The sequence below is a fragment of the Morone saxatilis genome, unplaced genomic scaffold (assembly GCF_004916995.1).
Source record: "Morone saxatilis isolate NCDOM2014 unplaced genomic scaffold, NCSU_SB_2.0 Contig18, whole genome shotgun sequence".
NCBI lineage: Eukaryota > Metazoa > Chordata > Actinopteri > Moronidae > Morone > Morone saxatilis.
This window is the reverse complement of record NW_023339740.1, coordinates 26,959,808-26,979,547: the sequence shown is the minus strand read 5'-3', so window position 1 is coordinate 26,979,547 and position 19,740 is coordinate 26,959,808. Positions and strand designations below refer to the sequence as shown.

The following is a 19,740-nucleotide window of genomic DNA, read 5'->3' as shown; positions in this document are numbered from 1 at the left end:
TGGTCGATTCTTCCAGAAGTACATATTTGTAGCTATATACAGCTAAAATTTGTAGCTACAAATAATATGTTTGGATAAACCCATTAAAATCATTAATGGCACAAATGTATTTATTATATGTCACAAAAGCCACTGGTTGACTGGCTGAATACATTGCATAATGCTAAAATTGAAAGGGTTAAACATTGGACTGTTGTCCAGTTTTTAGAAGATATTATAGTCTTAATAGGATGCTGCCAAATGAAACAATAGTGACTCTTTTCTTTAATTAATCAATAGCATTTAAAACAAATGTTGGTACTGGTTTTTTTACAAAGAGGTAACTTAATGGGGAAGCAAGGATTCACAAAACTGCATCCTCCTACAGTTTAGAAATACTGAAAAATGAACTTCAGTAATAAATTTCACTAAATGGATATCCAGCATTTGGAAAATGAACCCCTTCAAGTGCTCATGACACCTAATATATCAAAGGAACAATTAAAAAGCAGTATTTTTTTGCTCAAGAGTTCACCAAAAGTACCGTCGCTTTGCCTCACTCCATTCGTCTCATCTCGTGTCTCTCAGTAATGACATCTCCTCTCAAACTCATCAGGGGAAGCTCTTATCCCCCCACACCCCCCCTAAAGAAACAACGTATCCACCACGCATCGCTCATTATCGGCACATCAAATGGCCTGCAATTAACGTCGCCGGGGGCACAAAGTAGTCCATGATTCTTGCCGCGGTCGGCACCCGGCTGGGTAACCTTAGTGCTTAATGAACTGCTGCCGTGACATTCATTAAAGAAGGATTATGTCGTGCTCATTGCCACTTACAATATGCAAGGAATTTGTCATTTAAACGAGTCCATTAACGGGATGAATGTGTTATAGGTGGAGGTGTGGAGAAGGAGGGAGGAGGAGAATGAGAAGGCCTCTCTCATCTCACAAGTCTCGTTTCTGTCTGTTCCTTCTTCTTCTCCTCCTTCTCGCCTTTTGTCACGTCCATCGTTTCCTTCCTTCCCCGTCCCCGCCCTCATCTTCCCTCCATTCTCTCTCCACATCTTCATCTTTTCCATTTGGCTTTCCTTTCTTTGCTCACCTCCTCCTCCTCGTCTCCTGCCCACTTTCTGTCAAAGTGCAGTCAGATAGCCAGGAATAGGCCACTCTAAGCTCCAATCACGCAGGAGGTTTTGAGGCTCCGTCGCCTGTAAATTGGTGTGGAGTAGAGGAAGGTTGAATCTGGGGTTGATGGAAGGAAATGATTATGGGAGAAACTTTGCCAGGCCATTCCTCCTTTTCCGTCTTGCACTTTTCTGTCTCCCTCTAACACCTTCATCTCGCCCTCCCTCTTATTCCTCTGGTTGTTCTTTCTCGTTTCCTTGTTTATTCTTAAACTGTTTCATTTATTTTCCTACTTGTTCTCTTCTCACCCTCTGCTCTGTCTCTGGCTTTATAATCTCTCTGTGATTTTTCATTTCTGTGTCTCTTGGCTGAATTGCTTAAGTACTCAAGGGCAAGTACAGCTCATCATCTGATCCCCCCCACACACACACCACTTTATTATACAGTGACACTGCTTTAATTTCTGCATATCTTTCTCAGTCCTCACACACATAGTATTGCCTGAGTCAGTGGAATGTTAGGGATGAAAAGAGTTGTTGCTTCCACATCTGACCTCTCATTCATTGCTTTCTGAACCGTAGAGGGCTCTACAAATGCAATGGTGCGCACACACACGGGCACAAGCATATTCACAAACATCCACACACAAAGATCATAGATAAAAATGTACAAAAGGAAAAGCAGATTATTATGTGCACTCATATTGCACTGATGTGTAAAGGCACACAGACATACACACGCACAAGAACATACACGCTGTCACACTAATGTACGTGGATGCACGTTGCAGCAGCCCAGTCTACAAAGGAATTCTGCTCATATTGGATGACTCTGCAGTTATGATTTATGTCCAACAAAACATTTAATGTCAGTTCAGGCAATCTGGTTCATTTTAAGGAAGTGAAACAAAAGCTAAGGATTTGCAGGTTGGGGAAGAGGATTCATGTTTGACTTCAATGCAGGAGCCACAAGCTCAGGAGTCCCATCTCAGACAAATCAAGGCTATACTTAATTTATAATGTTTTTACATCCAAGCAGAGATTTCCCTTATGGAGTGAACAGTTATGTTTGGCCTCATTATTTATGGTTTTACTTTCAAGAAAATGTCAGTGGCAATCAATATTTATTACTGTAACCATTATTTAATCTGTCAACAAAGATACTCTACAGTAAACTGAGAGATCGATGTCGTTTGACAGCAAAAAACATATATTTTGGGTGGTTAGTGAAATAAAATCTTAATATAAGTATTTGAGCTTGTGTGTGTTTAAAGTTCTAAAGTACGAATAACTTTTTCATTAGTCATGTTACCAGGAACTTAAACAATTTTATTTAACTCATGTTTAACCATATGCCTTTCTGCAATAGATGTTACTTTTAGAAACAAATGAATCAACCCTTAAGTAGTTCATGATAGACTAGCTGTTTTTGAAAGAAACTTGATAAGTCATTGTTGGGAAGGTATGATTAATGGTCCAAAGGAAAGTAGTATTTGTGCTTTTGTAATTTGCCTTTTGGAGTGACTATGCAGGATCGAGCAGTTTTTCAGTGACACAAACAGGCGTATAGGCGGCTTCGTGATAGGTCACTGAGAAACACACCCACTCACTGGCCAGTGTGCACTAACAGCCAAATACAACAGACACGTGTACAAGCACACACACAGGCGAAAACACTGAACGTCCAGCACATGCAGTACTTACACAGCCTTCAAGTGTTTGCTCACAGAAACAAGTACACACATACACATGCCCGCATTATAGCCAGTGCTTGTGCACACACACACACAAAAACACACACAACAGCCCCACTGCATGCCATTCGTGCACCGGATGTCCGACACAAAGTTTAAGTAGAATTGTTGGTGGATTGAGGAGGAGTTTTTATATTGACTTGAGAAAAAGCAGTGTGAGATGATTTTTATATGACTCAACTGGAGCTAATAAAATAATTCAAAATGATGCGTTACTGATACACATTAGTGATTGTTCATCTGCAAAAGCACCGAGCAATGCACTGATGTGAAACACGCTTGCTTGTACGTACTGTGAGAAACTTGATTAATGGGTCGCTCTGTTCTGACAGTTTGTGGGAAAGAGTAGCGATTTCTCAAGATGTTAGTGTTTTGTTAACTACACACTTTCTGAAAAAGGTCAAAATAAGGTTCTGCAATGAGTGAAAAAGAGATCTATTGGGCCAGAAATGAATCGCATAAATGGAATATAATATTCATACTTTGTGTTTTCATTAGTTTATAATCACCTTAAAGTCGGCTCTGTTTTCCATTACTTGAGAATGACCCTTCACATCTACAGAAAGAGCGGGTCTACTAATTCTGTAGATGTGAAGGGTCATTCTAGTGGGTGCGGTGCTACTGCAACTGCCACTTTGAAGCACATTTGACAAAGTAAACACTGACTCTGGAGAAGGCCTTTCTTTTCTCGTTTTTCATGCGTTTTCACGACCGCTGTAGGTTCTCCTACACACGGAAGGAAAGGGGGAAAGGCTAGTATTTAGTTGCATTCTGCAACCTCACCGCTAGATGCCACAAAATCCTACACACTGGACCTTTAAAACCAAAAATAGCAATATGAAAGTATATCTTCAACCTTAACCATGAATACAACTAAAACACCCTACACCTTCTAAGTGATAACTTTTAAACATTTTTCTATAAGAGGAATATAAACACACAAAGTTGTCACATGGAATAGCTAATTGCATGGGGATCTACATTTGGGTCAGCCAGCTTTTTCTCTCAGCTACCATTGTCAGAGAAAATGTATTACGAGATTTACTGCTGGTGAGTCGCACATATGGGAATCCCTCACATAAAATAGCTTTTTGCATGCTGTAATGGCTTTCTCTTACCATATGGAGAGCTGACCCTTTGACCTGTACTGCTGATACCAGATAGAAAATAGAACCATGCCCTTCTTTTTTTCCCCTTTGTATTGCATTACAGCAATATGGCTAACCGAGCAAGGGCCACACTGGAACAGAATGTGTTGTTTTTGGAATTCAAGGGAAATTCTGTGAACACTGAATGCTTTGACATGTGGTTGTAGTGCATTTCAGCCAAAAATGTACTAATTTATCTGTTGACTGTTTGATAGGACTGTGCTGCTGAGTGTCAGGTAATTTGCTTTGGTAATCATTTAAGTGATACTCAATACACCATTTCCAAGAGAATGATTTACTAGACAATTTACCAGTTAGCAGCTGCCAAGTCAAAAATTGAACACATCCTAAGGAAGAAGGTCTATGGAAATGCTTTAGCATCCATTGCACTACCTTATATGTTAGACTACAAGCACTGATGAGAGAGAACAAGACAATCCTCTGATCTGCTCCTTCAATAGCAAAATAACTAACTAATAAGCCATTACTGCACACAGGCATGATATTTACCACAGAGAGCTGCAGTTACATATTATAACTATTATAGTTATAAAGAAACCATTTAGAGCTATTTTGAAAAATAAAGGAAACCCACTGTGTTTATTGGCTCTCCTTGGATTTCACTGCAACCCCCAGATCAACAGATAGCACTTAGGGCATAATGTTTTTCAAGGTTACATCATGCTTTGCAGTCTGCTAGTGGATCAAGATATATTTGTGTTATCCTTAGTGGGAAAGTACAGGTCACACATAAAAGGAAAATGCTCGTTAAAAAGTAATTCATGTAATTCCCTTAATCTGCAAGGTCTCAGTCAATATTTGTGTACATGAGTTGCTCTTAAACCACAAAGGTCACAAAGCTGTTGATTTCATTTGTGTTTCACGTTCTTTAAAGGCCTCTCTACAGACAAAGTAAAAATATATTTATTTTCTTATAGGCAAATGTTTATAATTGAAAGTGATATTTTAGGAAACACTACTCTTATTAAAGTGGCTCTTAATGTCAGCTTTTTATGATAACACAATAGAGGGAATCTGGCATTAGTAAAGTACAAGGCAGGTTTTCCTCATCCAGGGTTGTGAAATTCTAAAAAATCAATTTTGCATGACACTGAAGCAGTGTACATGGAATTTTTTGCGGAAATCCATTATCTCTCTTGAATGACTAAATTATATTTGGATTTTTATCAGTGTACTTCAATGACAGATGTAAATTACAGCTCTTGTAAGATGCACTTGTCTGAACCATTCCATTGATAATGTCCTACAATGTGTACAGCAACTGTCAAAGGGAGAACTGAAACAGGTGCTGTGTCTGCAGTTTGGTCTAGTTTGGTAAATATGAGATTTCTGGAACACTAAAGATACAGATCTACACTGAATGCTCACTATGCTGATAAATGACCTTGTGCTGTCAGAAATCATGCTGGTTGGGCTGAACCTGCTCCTCCTCCCCAGATTAAATGGTCCTGTTTTAGAGTGACTAAAACCAATGGCGGCCCTAAACAACCTGTATAGCCCAAAATGTCCTAGTTAATCACCAGTAAGTTCCCCTTTAATGGCTGACAAAGTGTAAATACCAGCGGTAATGTCCATTTATCCAAAACATTCTGTGATTAATAACATATCCAGGCTGCTAACAAAAACAAACAGTGCTTCCTTTATTCACTTCTTGTAATGGATTTTTCATTAGTCTATTTCTTGTGATACATTTACCAGTGCTTAATGACCACCTGATAACAAATACTTCAATACAACTTGGTCATGTGATATTTCCTGAATTAACATTCATAGCATTTTACATTGTTTCAGTCTATTGAAGGCAGCAGTGCTTTCTGTATGCAGTGATCATACTCACATTAAAATGAGACACACTAATTATCATTTCCAGTATGCTGAGGTTCATAGAACATTTCTGACTTCTGGAGGTAGTTGTAAGGCAATACATGCAGGACAAGACAGTAAAAAACTGCTTTATGGTGGTACTTCTGCAAGCTCTGGTGAATTTACCAGTTGATGTCAGATTGTAATGGCTTGCTGTCGTTTCTGCCATCTGGTGTCTCAGTGGACTTAAAACTGAAGGTAGAAAAGGTAGAACTCAATATAGCCAACACAAAATGGCCAACAGATGGGAGTTGTGACATGTGAACAGTGAACGGGAGAAAAAAATCCTAAGAATACAACCACACTCAATGGACACCTCATCAGCGGTCACACGATTACAGTTACCATTATATATAGCCACTGTAGAAGCCCCACATGTTACCAAAGTACTGAATGTCAACCTCTCCCCAATGAATAATATCGCCTGTCCTTGCTTTGCTCTAATTGCTCTGGAGAAAAAAAAATCTTACCTTTTTTTCTTGATTTCTAATTTAAAGCTGTTCCAACAGTCAGTTATTGGGTCTCCCCATTTGTTACTTGGAATGTTAGTGATCTTGCAAATTAAGCATCTTTTACTGTCCAAAACAACTGGATGTGGGACTGGGTAAGCCTATGGTAATGTAAATCAGTCAGTACTGTTAGTGTGGTTTTACAGAACAATTGATATCAATATTTGCACTTGATGACAAATTATAATATAAAATGTATCTTTTTAGATACTGTGGTTGATCTGGTGCCAGTACAGTTTTAATATAAAAAATGAATTTGATTTTACAGTATGATGTACTGTATGAGATACAGGTAGAGATTGACTGTCTGAAATTATTTACGCTGGATGCCCTTCCCTATTCAACCCTCTTCATTTATCTGGGTTTTGTATCAGAAATTAGTGGCTGATGAACATTGCAGGGTTCAGTATCTTGCTCAAGGACACCTAACCATCTGGGTAAGAGGTAGTGGGAATCAAACTGCCAACCCTGTGACCAGCAGACAACCACCAACGAGGTCTACCACCTGAGCCATCTCTGCCCCACAGATCGATGAGTCCATTATCCATGTAGCTTGTTACCTAATTCTGACTCACCATAGAACCAAAAATTACACACAGTAGGTCTTTATTTTTACTTATAGGATCAAAAATATATTTTATCTTAAATAAAGACAAATCAACAACCATGAAACAGACAATTAAAAGCAGTGGTATAACTATAAATTAGAAGTTTAACCATTGCCTTAATGGTCTACGCTATAATTTGCTCAAAGCAATGGTATATGGCTGCTCAACAAGTTAGACTGTTAAAAATATATGATTAAACGCAAAAATGTAGTTTGAACTTTTGGATATGGCAATGCATTAAACACAATGCTCATCCTCGTGTGGCCATTTTGTCTCTTTTGTGTTTTTCACTGTATGTTATAAAGAAATATAGTTCTCTTATGCTTGCAGTTCTCACCATAAATAATCTCCCTGACAGTAATTTTTGTGATGTATGTTTGTTTGTTAATGTGTGATTGTGTGGGTGCTGCACATGGGTTTACACATTTTTATGTGTGTCTATATGTGTAAATATACCTGTGTGCGTGCATGTTCCTGTCCGTGCTTACGTATGTGCCTTTACGTGTATTTTTGTTTGCGTCCGTGTGTTCACACCACCGTAGGAAGTTGGCGAAGAAGCAGAAGGAGACTGCCAGCAGCTCCACCCAGCAGAGGGAGATGGGTCCAGTCACCACAGCTGATAAGAGCACCACTAAAGTCAGCACCCTGCACAAAGACGACCCCTTCTCCACCTCCAACCAGGACCTCAATGGATTCAGTAAGTCAAAATCCTCTGTGCTTTTGGTGCATCCTAAATCTACCAACTGGCACCATCATGGAGATCCTTCAGAGAATATACTGTCCAAATTGAATCCCTAAATATATAACCATGGTAGAATACAGCAAAGCGAATTTGCCTTATGTAATAAATTTAGCTGTAAGTTAACTTTTGTCTCACTTAGCAAAGTTTCTTTTGCCCTTGTCTCAACTCAAAAAGACACATATACTGTGTCTCTGTGCCATTAATCATTTTGTCAGATTCATTTATTCAAATAGTGGACATCTCATTTTACAATAAAACTCTCCATATGTTCCTCTTTCACCAATATCAGCAGCATGTTGTACTGCTTCACTAGCCCCCATCTTACTTAGTGCAGTTGTAATTATTTTCAGCTCTTTTCCTCTGAACTGGTTCTGCTCTGTGCTGCCTCATACACATGCAAGTACATCTATGCATATTGCAGTGGGTGTTTCACGTGTGCGTGTATCTTCAGCTGCAATCTCATAACAATCAGCCTGCCCATATTTGTGAGGCCATGTGGGTGTATATTCCTGTTCTTTGTAAAATGATGCGTGTGTGTGTGTGTCCAGGGTAATTAGACAGGGCCCCTCAGAAGGGCATTTTTCTCTTGAAAATGTCAGGCTGGCCTTTTGGGAGTGCTTGGCCATTGAAAGCCAGGGTTGCTGGAGAGGGACTAAGTAGCAAGCTGATGACAGCCGTAATTGCCCGCACTCTTCTTCTAACTGTACATGTGGCAATTCTGACATAAAATAATGTTTCTGCATTGAAAACACTTAGACTAGACTGCTGTTATCTGGACCTTGGATGTATAAGAAAGCTGTGATATTCATTTTTTTATTTCATTGGCTTTCAGATAAACTTATAGGGAACAACATATAGGGAAGGAGCTTACTTTCTTCTCGACCTTGGGTGTTTCATAAACTTGTTGTATTCAAGATATTCAACATTGTTTTTCTTCCAACTAGAACTCAGTTCACTTTGGTTGAGTCTATACAGTAAGTAAAAGCTTTGGCATTTAGATAATTTAGAAAAAAAAGGTTAGTATCTTCTGGGAACTGGAAAGATGATAACGTAATGGTTACTTTAAAACTTCCAGGCAGAGTTGCCTAAACCTTGCTTAGGGCCAAAAATAGAGTTTTGGCATTCAAATAGAATTTGGGTCTTTTTATGTGAAATTAAGTTTGGACTTTTGAAAGGTGCTCTCTCCTTTTTTAATCAGCTTTGGGTAAATGTTGAAAAATATGTCTAATTCGGTATGCCATTTAATCCAGAGAGACACTGCACTATTGTCTATCAGTCTATGCAGATTGTATGGACGGACTATGACAAAAAATATAATTCTGCCTCTTTTGCTGTGTTTCTTTCTACACTTTTCATTAGATTGTTGTTTAAAATTGAATTACTTGTCAGGTCTGTTAAACTTGGTTCCATGAACTAGTCTCTCTCTCTGTCATAGTTGTCTTATCACATTAATATTTGAAAAAGAAAAGGAAACAGAGCACACACGTTCACACACAGTCACCAATCCAGGCTCAGTCCTAATGAGACAGAGAAAAAACGCTGACACAAGGTAGGGGACCCAATAATATTTCCGTGGATGGACCCTCGCGGAGCAAATAACCTTTTTGTGTTATTGCATTCTCACCCAGTCACCAGTTATCTTCACAGGACATTGCTGTCAAAGCAGATTTCTTTTGGTATGCAGGTACACTCCTCACTGTATTAAAGTTGAGCTTCTTTTTGAGGCGCATTAGCATACAGTGCCGGTACGCATGAGACGAGAGGGATTTTATCAGAAGAGGAGAAAATATGTTGTGTTTGGAGGTATTAGGAGAGGGGAGCAGAGGGGAGATGAGAGGAGAGAGGCAAGAAAGAGAGGACAACGGAGAGAGGAGGAGAAGATAAAATTTAAATTATTCCATGTAGGGAAATTGGGCTATTGTACCAGAAAACAGTAGAGCAAACAGAATATGAATGAGAATTAGGCAAGAGGGCTGCTACATGGATAATTTTCACATCAGGAAATTGTCATCACATGAATTTTTAAGACATCAGTAAATGACACACAAAACACTGGGTGAGGTCTGTGTCAGCCTTCATACTGCCATTTATTTTGAAGTTTATTTGGTTAGACACCTTCTAGGTTGTTTTATGGTGAGAAACAGGAAAAGAGTGCTGTCTGCACAGAAAACTATGTTAGAGCTTTTGGGGTTACTAGTAAGAAAATCCATTTCATTTTATAAAGCTAAAGTGAAAAACTTCTACTACTGGTGACAGGAAGGAGCAGAATTGACCAGAAATGTTTCATTTTCATTTTCATTTTCGTATCCAGATGACAACAGTGTAGCAAGATATAGCTAACAGCTAAAAGAAACACATGGACGAGTCACATGGACGGACCATTATTCTTCTGCCCAGCATCACAAGCACTCATTCATGCTGCTCTCACACAAGAGACACATCTCTGAAGCCGCTTTCTTTCTATCACTTTAATGTGACAGGGAGAAAGATGGCTAATTTTAGTGTCACCTCAGCTACCATTATCACAGAGAGAAGATGCTGTAAGTGGCTACTTCCACAGTCCACTTAGTGACGAAGTTACACTTGGGAGTAACATGGGCTCGGAGAGGCTTTTTAGCATTAGCAAAATACACTTTTCAACAGCTAGCTAGAATGTGTCTCAAATTACCCCCCCATCATGGTAAATGTTTTGCAATCCCTGTATTCCCTTGTATTTCTTATTGGTTGTGTTTTTTTCATATCAGATAGTAGTCTGCTTGGCCAAAAGACATTAATTAGCAGACTGGGACTTCCCTACCAAAACGGCATCAGAGTTTGCAGTTCAACTACTCCAAATAATACCGAAAATACACTGGATACCTAATGTACAGCTAAAACTAATCTATGAAGTGCAGAGAAAAATGCCACCGGAGAAGCTGAAATGATATCATATCATTGAGTACAAAGGCAAGTGGAGGAGAGATTACTTTCCTGTTTCCACTAATGGCCACCACCTTGGACCACCAGGGGTCTGAAATACACAAAACAAATGAACACATGCAAAACTACTGTACGGTATATGCTGACATGCATGAGTACTAATGGCCTGCCAAAAGCCTATAGATAAATGACAATTACTTTTAGGTGACTACACCCACACACACACAAACACACACACACCAACTAGCTGCCAGTCCTATAGATAAATGTAGGCTAGCTGTGATATCTAGTGTGGATTATTGAACAGGATGAGCTAGCATATAATATGTCACAGTCAGTCTCCCAGCAATCCCCCAAGGTTTTATCTTATTGTGTGTGTGTGTGTGTGTGTGTGTGTGTGTCTATCCTAGATATCATTTATTAATAGCCCCTAGCAGTCTGTGTGTGTATGTAGGAGATAGTGTGTCTGCATGGACGTAGTAATATCAGTCACTATTTAAGAAATCAGAATCAGAATCAGAATCAGAAATACTTTAATAATCTCAGGGGGAAATTACTTAGAACCTGTTAGTGAGTCACATTCATAAGCAATGATGTATCAGCTCAGCTCTATTCTGTTTTCTATTTGGTTCTGTTGACTTGCTTCTAACAGTAGCCTTTTTGAACTAGCAATAACAGTTTGATCAACCACTGGTAGTTAGTTGACCAAAAAAAAAAATAAAAAAAACAGACAACAAGAAAAAGGTGCACCACAATCACTTTCTTCGAGCAAGTCTGATCCCCATCACAATGACACAAACATATGTCATTTTTTAACAAATTACCATAGGAAGTGTTCTTGAGTCGTGACTGCAGATGTCAGTTTTAAAGCTGTTTGAGTAAATGGTTTTTTGATTAGGTAACTGCCCGCTACCTTCCAGACTAGCTGACTAACAGAGTGACAGAAATAGCCTACATACTGGAAAACTGGAAAATAAAACAACGATGTTTCCATATGGGTCTATTTGTCCACTTATACAGATGGGTCACTGAAAGTTGTTTACAGTGATCAATTATACCAGGATGAGGCCTTTATATCCAGATGGGAGATACTTGAAAAAATGTATTCCAAGGAGCCCAGAACCTGTTCTAGAGACTCACAGATCCTTATGTAGACAACAAGGAGTCCTCATGCCACACAAAGGTAATTTTAAGCTGATCAGTGAGGGGGGGCTCTATTTGGTACTTAACTGCTCAAGGTGTGCTAGGCCACCTGGGTTAGTGGGACAAATGTTGTTATTCCCTAGAATAAGTGAGATCCATTTGATTCATAATGTTAATATTGTTCGATTGCTTGTGTCATAACTGGGGTGTGATGATGAGTATTACTTATGTAATTGTATGTCCACTGGATTTATATTCCACCCTGTTCTCCACTTTATATCATGCTCTGTCCCTTGCCATTGGTTCATGCCATTTAGTTTGAGCCATCATTGTTCATACGAGCCACAAAGTCATGTAATTGTATATATTGACGAACATTGAGAGTATGTCATATTTGAGTGCGCACTCATTGAGACGGAACCACTTTTATGCTTTAAAATTCAATATCAGTAGCATTGATGGTGCCATTAGTGTTATTGGATTGTCTTGTGCTGTTGAATATGGCGTATTGATCATCCTTTGTATATGTTTTTATTGTTAATTGTGTCCTGCGATGATTGATTGTTGAGTTCACTGACCCACCCCTCTTCTCCTCTTCCCTCTCCTCTGGCTTCTCCCTTTTGTCCTTCACCTGATTTGTGCTTTACTTTCTGTCCCCCCTGTCCTCTTCATTTTATTGTCTTCTTCACATCCTGCTTCCTCCTCTTGTTTCCCTTCACACATCCTCTGTTCTCATCTTTCTTCATCTTCCTCCTGTTATATTCACTTTTTCTCTCCGTTCACCTCCTACACTACCCCCTTACCTTCCTACCCTGTCCCACACTTCATTTTTTACCCAACCTCCCTCCTTTTTTCTCCATATTTTAATACCCTCTCCCCTTTTTCCTCTTGTTTCCTCATCCTTTTACTCACCTTCCTTTCACCTCTCCTCCCTTCTGTCTCCTCCCCAGCCTCCCCCTCTCCCTGCTCCTTCTCTGTGCAGGGAAGCAAGACACTGCAGAGCAAATCCCTGCTGAATTCCTACTACTCGGGTACACACTTGTATACACACACACTCACACACGCACACACATAACATCTGTAGATGCTTTAGGCGAAACAATTTTATGGCTGTAGTGGAGTTGCCTGCAGCTGTAAGTGCAACTGGACAAACTATCCCTATAAATGACACTGTGTAGAAACAGCTCCTTGATTCTGTTACGAGTACTCTGACTACAGTACAATGTTTGCGTTATTTTGCACGTTATCACTTGTAGAACATGTTAATGCTCCTTAGCTCTCAGCTAACTGACTAAAACCTGCCCTCTTTCTTCATCTAGTTAGTAATTCATGCTTGTGTTTCTCAACCCTACAGACAGTGCCTTTATGGTCAATATTACAAAAGTTTTTACTTCCTTAAAAAAGCATAATTAAAGACCCAATATGGCATATATTTTGACAGTATGTTATTGCTTTTACTGACTGAGAATGTGTGCTTCCTTTTGTGTGTCATATTGCATGTGCAGTGTCCAAAGAGCCAGTTCCAGCCACAACTTCTATAGGTGAGTAAAAACTGTTTGTCTCACTTCAATTTCCTCCCAATCTTTACTTTTGTCCATATCTCTCTCAGTTATCAATTAATGCTACAATAAATAATAAAAGTTAACAAAAAGGCAGTTTCACACACATCAGGGGAACATGCAGTCCACAATGCACATGGAAAGCTTCATTCATATACTTCATGTGCAATCACAAATGGGGATGCACACACACAAACACACATACACACACAGGGTTTACACATGGGCAAAATGAAATGTCAAAACCATTTTCCACTACCTTCTTTCTGTCTTTTTCTCTTCATTTTTCCTCCCTCTATCCCCTTCTGTTGGCCAGATTGACCAGTTCCTTGCCAAGGAGATTGGCTCTGGCCTCTGCCAAAGTGTAACATGTATGTGTGTGTGTGTGTGTGTGTGTGTGTGTGTGTGTGTGTGGCCAGTCTTTGCACTACTAGATAATTTCACACTCTCTCTCTCTCACGTTCACACACACACGCACAGAGGCATAAGTGCCATAGTGACATTTGTGTGCAGGTCTCTCTTTACGGGAGTGTTTCTGTTTTATGTGATAATACTTATCAGCCAGCTGCCACCTCGTCATCTTCCTGCCACACCTCCTCTCATCCATCCTCCTCCTTTTCACTCCTGCCTTCTTCCCTCCTGCACTCTGCCCATTCTTTTCCCTATCCCTGTCATCGTGTCCACTGTCACGCCACCCCCTCTCCCTCCTTTACCTCTACATGTCTTTCAAACTACTTCTTTCTTAATTTATTTTATTAAATAATTATTTTAATTCCATATCTCTGTTTTTTCATCTCTAGTATTTATTTTCATTTTTACATACATAGCTGACTTTTTGCCATTTGTTTTCTCTTTTCCTTCTTCTTTGCCTCTCTCCTCTCTTTCCAAAAGTGTATCTTTTCACACTGTTGTTTATCAGCTCAATAACTGTTATACCTGCTGAGCACATGTGTTAACTGCCCAGGAAACAGAGGGCCAGACATTTCTAAAGAGAAATTACTGTCATAGACACCCAATATGCTGCTGGAGAAGAACCGTCTGACTACAGAAAAGTGGTCAAAAGAGAAAGAGGCATGGAGAGAAAGATATCCATATTCTCTAACAATGTGCACATTTAAGCGAGTTTACTGTAACTGGCTGCATAGGTTTCTGTACCGATTGCTGACGCACATCAAGGAATGATGAAGCAGAATGCAAAAGAACGCTTGAGCGATTTGTGCAATGGCGCAGATTTGCTGTCATACATCTTCACAGAATGACGTTAGCGTTTTGTCGAACCATCTGTTCTCTGTACAATTAGATAGAAAGACAAGAAATGTAAAACAAAACTTTCATCATTACTGTGAAGAAAAATCTGGTGTTCACAATAAATCCATAAAGTATAGGCCTAGAAAACACACTACATATATTAGAACAAATGATAAATGATAAAACTGATACAGCAGTAAAACCACGTGGAATAGAAGAATGAAAAAAATTATTTCATCAATCATTCTATACATTATCCTTCTATCATCTGTTAATCCATCTGTTGACCCCTACTCTATCTCTCTGTCCATCTATCCAACACTCAACCCTCTCTCACATCATCCTTCAATCTTTCCATCCACTCAGTCATTCCTCCTTTCTTCCGTTAAGTCATCTCCCCAACCACCCATATATCCCTCTTTTGTTCTTCTCGTTTTATTTTCATTGCATCTATCCATCCATCATCTCTCCCTCCATCTACTGCCTGACCATCCCTCCTCCTTTGACCACACCTCTGCTCCTGATTTTTTCCTCCTTTTATCCATCCGTTGCTCACATTTGTCCATACCTCGCAGGATGATGTGTCCATTCGTCCCATCTATCCGTCCACCCACTCGTCCATTAATCCCTACATTGCCCATTTGGTCATTTCCTCATATCTGTTAATCCTTCCATGCACCTTTCTATCCCCCCATCCCTGTCTACATTCATCTCTTCTTTTCTAGTGTAATTGATTCAATTAACCCTTCTTCCATTCATTCATCCATTAATCTTTCCAGTTGTAGGTAGATTACTCCCTCTATAAATCCTCTATTTTCCTTCTACCAGTACTACACTCTCCCATTTCATCCCTCCTTTCCTCCATCCATCCATCCAAATACATCATATAGCAGTGTTGGGTGCTGTTTACGCATCATGCTGAGCATCGCAATTATTTTATTGATTGAAGCAGTAAATTAGTGAACGGAGGACCTTCAAATTGACCACCATGCATGTTTCCATCATCATTATCTTCATCATGATCACCATCCAAGGCCAAAGAACGAGAGACAGGAGATTGGAATACTAATGTATAGAAAAATAGAGACAGGGAGTATATGTAAAGGGATGGAAGAGAGTGTAAACTGAGGGAGGGTTGGAGGAAGGGAGACAAATAAACAAGTTAAAGAGGAAAATTAAAATGAGAATATTTGCCAGTTCCTTAACAGGAAATTTCTTTTTACAATATGTGTTTGTTTGTTTGCTAGTTTAATCCGAGCTGAAATGTACTGCTGATATTTTTAAGATGTTTTTTATCCTACCAAAGCACTTCTTGAATATTAAATGGCATGAAGACAAACTGAAACTCATCAGAGATATTCGGATTCTAGTTGTCAGACAATTCTCCTCTGACTAACTTTCTTAGTTGAATGTGACCGCATTTCATTCATTACAATGCTTTAATTATTTTCAGTCTAGCAATACAATACCAAAGCTAGCTGTATAATTAAAAAGAGACCACACTTAGTTGATTTCCTCTGTAAAAATTCCTATTAAACCTCTGATTTGCCTCAAGACAGGAAAACGAATGTAAGTCTCACAGACTGATAAATGTCCCAACAAAACAAGTAGAAAAACAAAGACTAACAAACAAATAAAAATAGTGCACAGAAAATATTCCCACCAGAATTGACTAGAAAATACATGTGATCTGATAAGCTTCATATGTTTCTACACGTTACCATTGTAACACTCAGCACTCCCATTGAGTCCATTATGTTGCTCATTTTATCTGAAGTGTCCTCCAAGGGTTGGCTGAATTTAATCACTTAATGAATGAATAGGAACCATTTGATTTTTAAAGTAAGAATCCAACATTTAGACATGTTCCAATACCTTTCAGGCTTTTGAAAAGGGATTGTGGCACCAGGAGTCTGAATGGTTCCGGTGAGGATCGTTTTTAATAGCTTGAAGAGAAGAGAGAGGAAGAGCAGAGACTGAGGTGCTGAGAGAGAAGAAAGTTATTAAGACGACAGTGAAAGAGACATACAGATTGAGGGATCAAAGACGGGGAGAAGGAGCTTGGGTAAATCCAGTATGCAATACGGAGTGGGGTTTAGCACGGTGTGTGTATGTGTGTGTGTGTGTGTGTGTTTTCTTTTTGAACTAGCTGTATAGCCATCTCCATAGCTCAGGTGTTTTCTCAGCTATGGAAATGGGATTTCACATGCACCCACACGCACACACACATACTCTCTCTCTCTCTCTCTCTCTCTCTCTCTCTCTCTCTCTCTTTCACAAAATCTTACATATATAAGCAAACACAGAGAAACCAACACTTACACACCTAGTATAGCATACACGAGTATATACAAATATATGCATAAAGAGACAAGGACACATCAGAAAGTTACAAAGCACAGAAGTACACGTTCGCACACATCCATATGCACATACACCCAGCATTAACCCTAACATTAATGCGACGTAAATCCACTGGATCAGTAGAAAGCCACCGCAGCATAGCGTGCATTTCATGTGCAAACACGTTTTCCTCTAAAAATCAATTTCCCAGACTCTAATGTATGTTAAAAGGTTGCGCAACACTGTTCTCTGTCAGTTCACAAACCAAGCGTCAGCCTTTTGTGCCCGACCAAGGACAGCCATTCGCTGTTGTTAGCACAGAAGTCATGTTTTTCCAAGGATCAGAGGCTTTTTGTGGTTAATTAGGTACACACAGTTGCACAAATACAATGATATAAACACGGACCCATGCAAAGGCGTCCCAGGAAACTAGGACGCTGAGAACAAAACTCAAGAACTAGATCTGAAACTAAAATTCCCACATTCCTGTTTGCCTTTTCAAGGGCATCTAAAACCCGTGTAGGGAAATTAGATCAACAATGGATTAAAAAGCAACGACTTCGGTTGAGACAAACATTTTGCAGGTGAAAAGACTTGAATACAAAGACACAGATTCATCTTGTTCTTTGTGATTTACTGCTAAAACATACTGATGTTTGCACCGATGTTGCAAAGGAGATGTTAGGAGGTGAAGTAGAAAGGGATTATGTATTAACTTTATGTTTAACCACACTAAAACCATTAGGAAATAGATGATCTTTCCCCTGTCCACTCTGTCAATCACAGTCACCCACTCTCTTGATATGTTGCTGTTTTATTGACAATTTTTCTACATTGTTTAAATATGAATGAAATATTTCGATCCCACATCCTAACATCAATACCAGAGGAACTCTGTGCTTGTTTTCAATCTCAATAAATACTTTTCACATGTATTAGCATTTACTAGTACAGCAAATTCCATGCTATTAGTTCATGTATAGTTGGAAAGTAGTGTCAAATGCCGAAGTTTTGTTATCTCCTTTAGCGTCTCACACACAAGGCACCCTTTAGCAACTGTAAGAGACGCGCCAAAGCAACATTGATATTTGATGACCTGGGATGAGAGTGTGTTGGCACTGCAGCCCAAGAACTACATTTAGAGCTCTAATGTAGTTCTTGGCCTCCAGTTAAAACAGGTAATGTTCCTTGAAAGGTTCTTCTGGTCGCAAAAGGCCAATAGATACATTCAAATACATGTACATTCCCTTCACATATAGTACGGTCTAGACCTGCTCTATTTTGAAAAGTGTCCTCAGATAACTTCTGTTATGAATTGGCGCTATTAAAGTAAAATTGAATTGAATTGAACTGAATTGAATTGAATTGAATATGGTGTTCACTTGCACTGGTTGATGAGTGCAAAAATGTATCTAATTCCCCCAATCATGTGTAAAAGTGCTTCATCAATCTGTAAACAGAAGTTATATTAAAAAGACTAAATAGTAATAATATAAGAATATAAGATTCAGGGAAGATAGAAACAGTCAGGAATAATGGATTCCTTTCTTTTCTGTGAAGATTAGAATCAAATTGTTGGAACAGGGGAGAGTTTGTGAAAGTATGATATGGAGAAAGAGTGGTACATTTATAAGGAGAATGGTCTAGATATTTTGAAAAATGTCCTGAAATATTTTTTGTTAAGTATTGGTGCTATACAAATTATTGAATTAAATTGAATTGAAAGAAGGTTTGTAACAAAAAGAGGAGCATCCTTGATTTTTTTCAATACAAATTTTACTGAAAAAAACACTTTAGCGATAACTGTGCCGCTGCACAGTGGAAGTGGAATATGGTCCAGAGTCACTGCCTGTGGAGAGAGCTCATAATTTCTACCCACAGCCCTGCTTGTATTGGAAGTAGTTTTTCCACAGCATTACTGAAGGGCAATTATTTCCCCCAGTCTGTTTCAGCATAGCATTAGGCTGCATGTAAGGTGATTATGGCTAATGGTAGTCATTTTGTTTGGCCATAATGTGGCAGTGCTGGGTAATTGAAGGTGAGAATAGGGTTGAGAGATAGTAATTTTTAACCTTTTATGTGCTCAGGCAAGTTTGAACCTTTGTGCTCTTTTCCAGCCATATCTGGACTGCCTGCTTACACAGCTTATATTCACATCGAGTGGTCTCTCAGTCATACTTCCATCATTTGTATGCCTCTTAGTCTGTCAGTCTTTGACAATCTGTGTCATCCTTTTGGGTGATCTCTTTCATCATATATAGCTATATATATTAAATAGTAATCAAAGGTAGAAGCCAGTCTGTGTTCATACAGTCCAAGAGGACTATTAGAATTGTAGAGGATGAAAACACAATAATGATAAAAACACAATAAGGATTAATTCCATTGTTGTCCTCTTTTAAAAGACCACAAGATTAGGATTGTGCCATTTGATATGCAGATCGGTATCAGCACAGATATTGACCTTATTAATCAAATCTGGTTGTTTCAGTGGCTTAGTTCATTTATTGAGTCAGTCACAGCAGGCCATCAAGTTTTTCGTCACAGAGCAATCCCTGACCTTAGTGTGGAATACAGATTTAAAATTTGTGAAAAATAATGGGAATGTTGCTATTGGATCAGATTAGCTGACATATCAGAATTGGCATCAGGACAATAATACTACCAGGACTTTGTTGACCACCACCAGAACATTGGTAACATCTGTGTTTATCTTACTATTTCATGTTAGAATGGCATCTGTGAAAAATGTCTATTCCATAATGTGTCACGTTTTAT

The 19,740-nt window shown here is 39.0% G+C and overlaps 1 protein-coding gene across 1 annotated transcript in view; it reads left to right on the top strand.

The window, feature by feature from the left end:
* The window catches only part of ptprt (protein tyrosine phosphatase receptor type T), a 307,757-nt gene that overhangs the window by 221,546 nt on the left and 66,471 nt on the right, over nucleotides 1-19,740 (top strand). Inside the window, exons 18-20 of the mRNA XM_035662487.1 lie at nucleotides 7,551-7,705; nucleotides 12,763-12,843; nucleotides 13,318-13,353. Of these exons, the coding sequence (XP_035518380.1) occupies nucleotides 7,551-7,705; nucleotides 12,763-12,843; nucleotides 13,318-13,353 (272 nt within the window). The remainder of the gene's footprint in view (nucleotides 1-7,550; nucleotides 7,706-12,762; nucleotides 12,844-13,317; nucleotides 13,354-19,740) is intronic.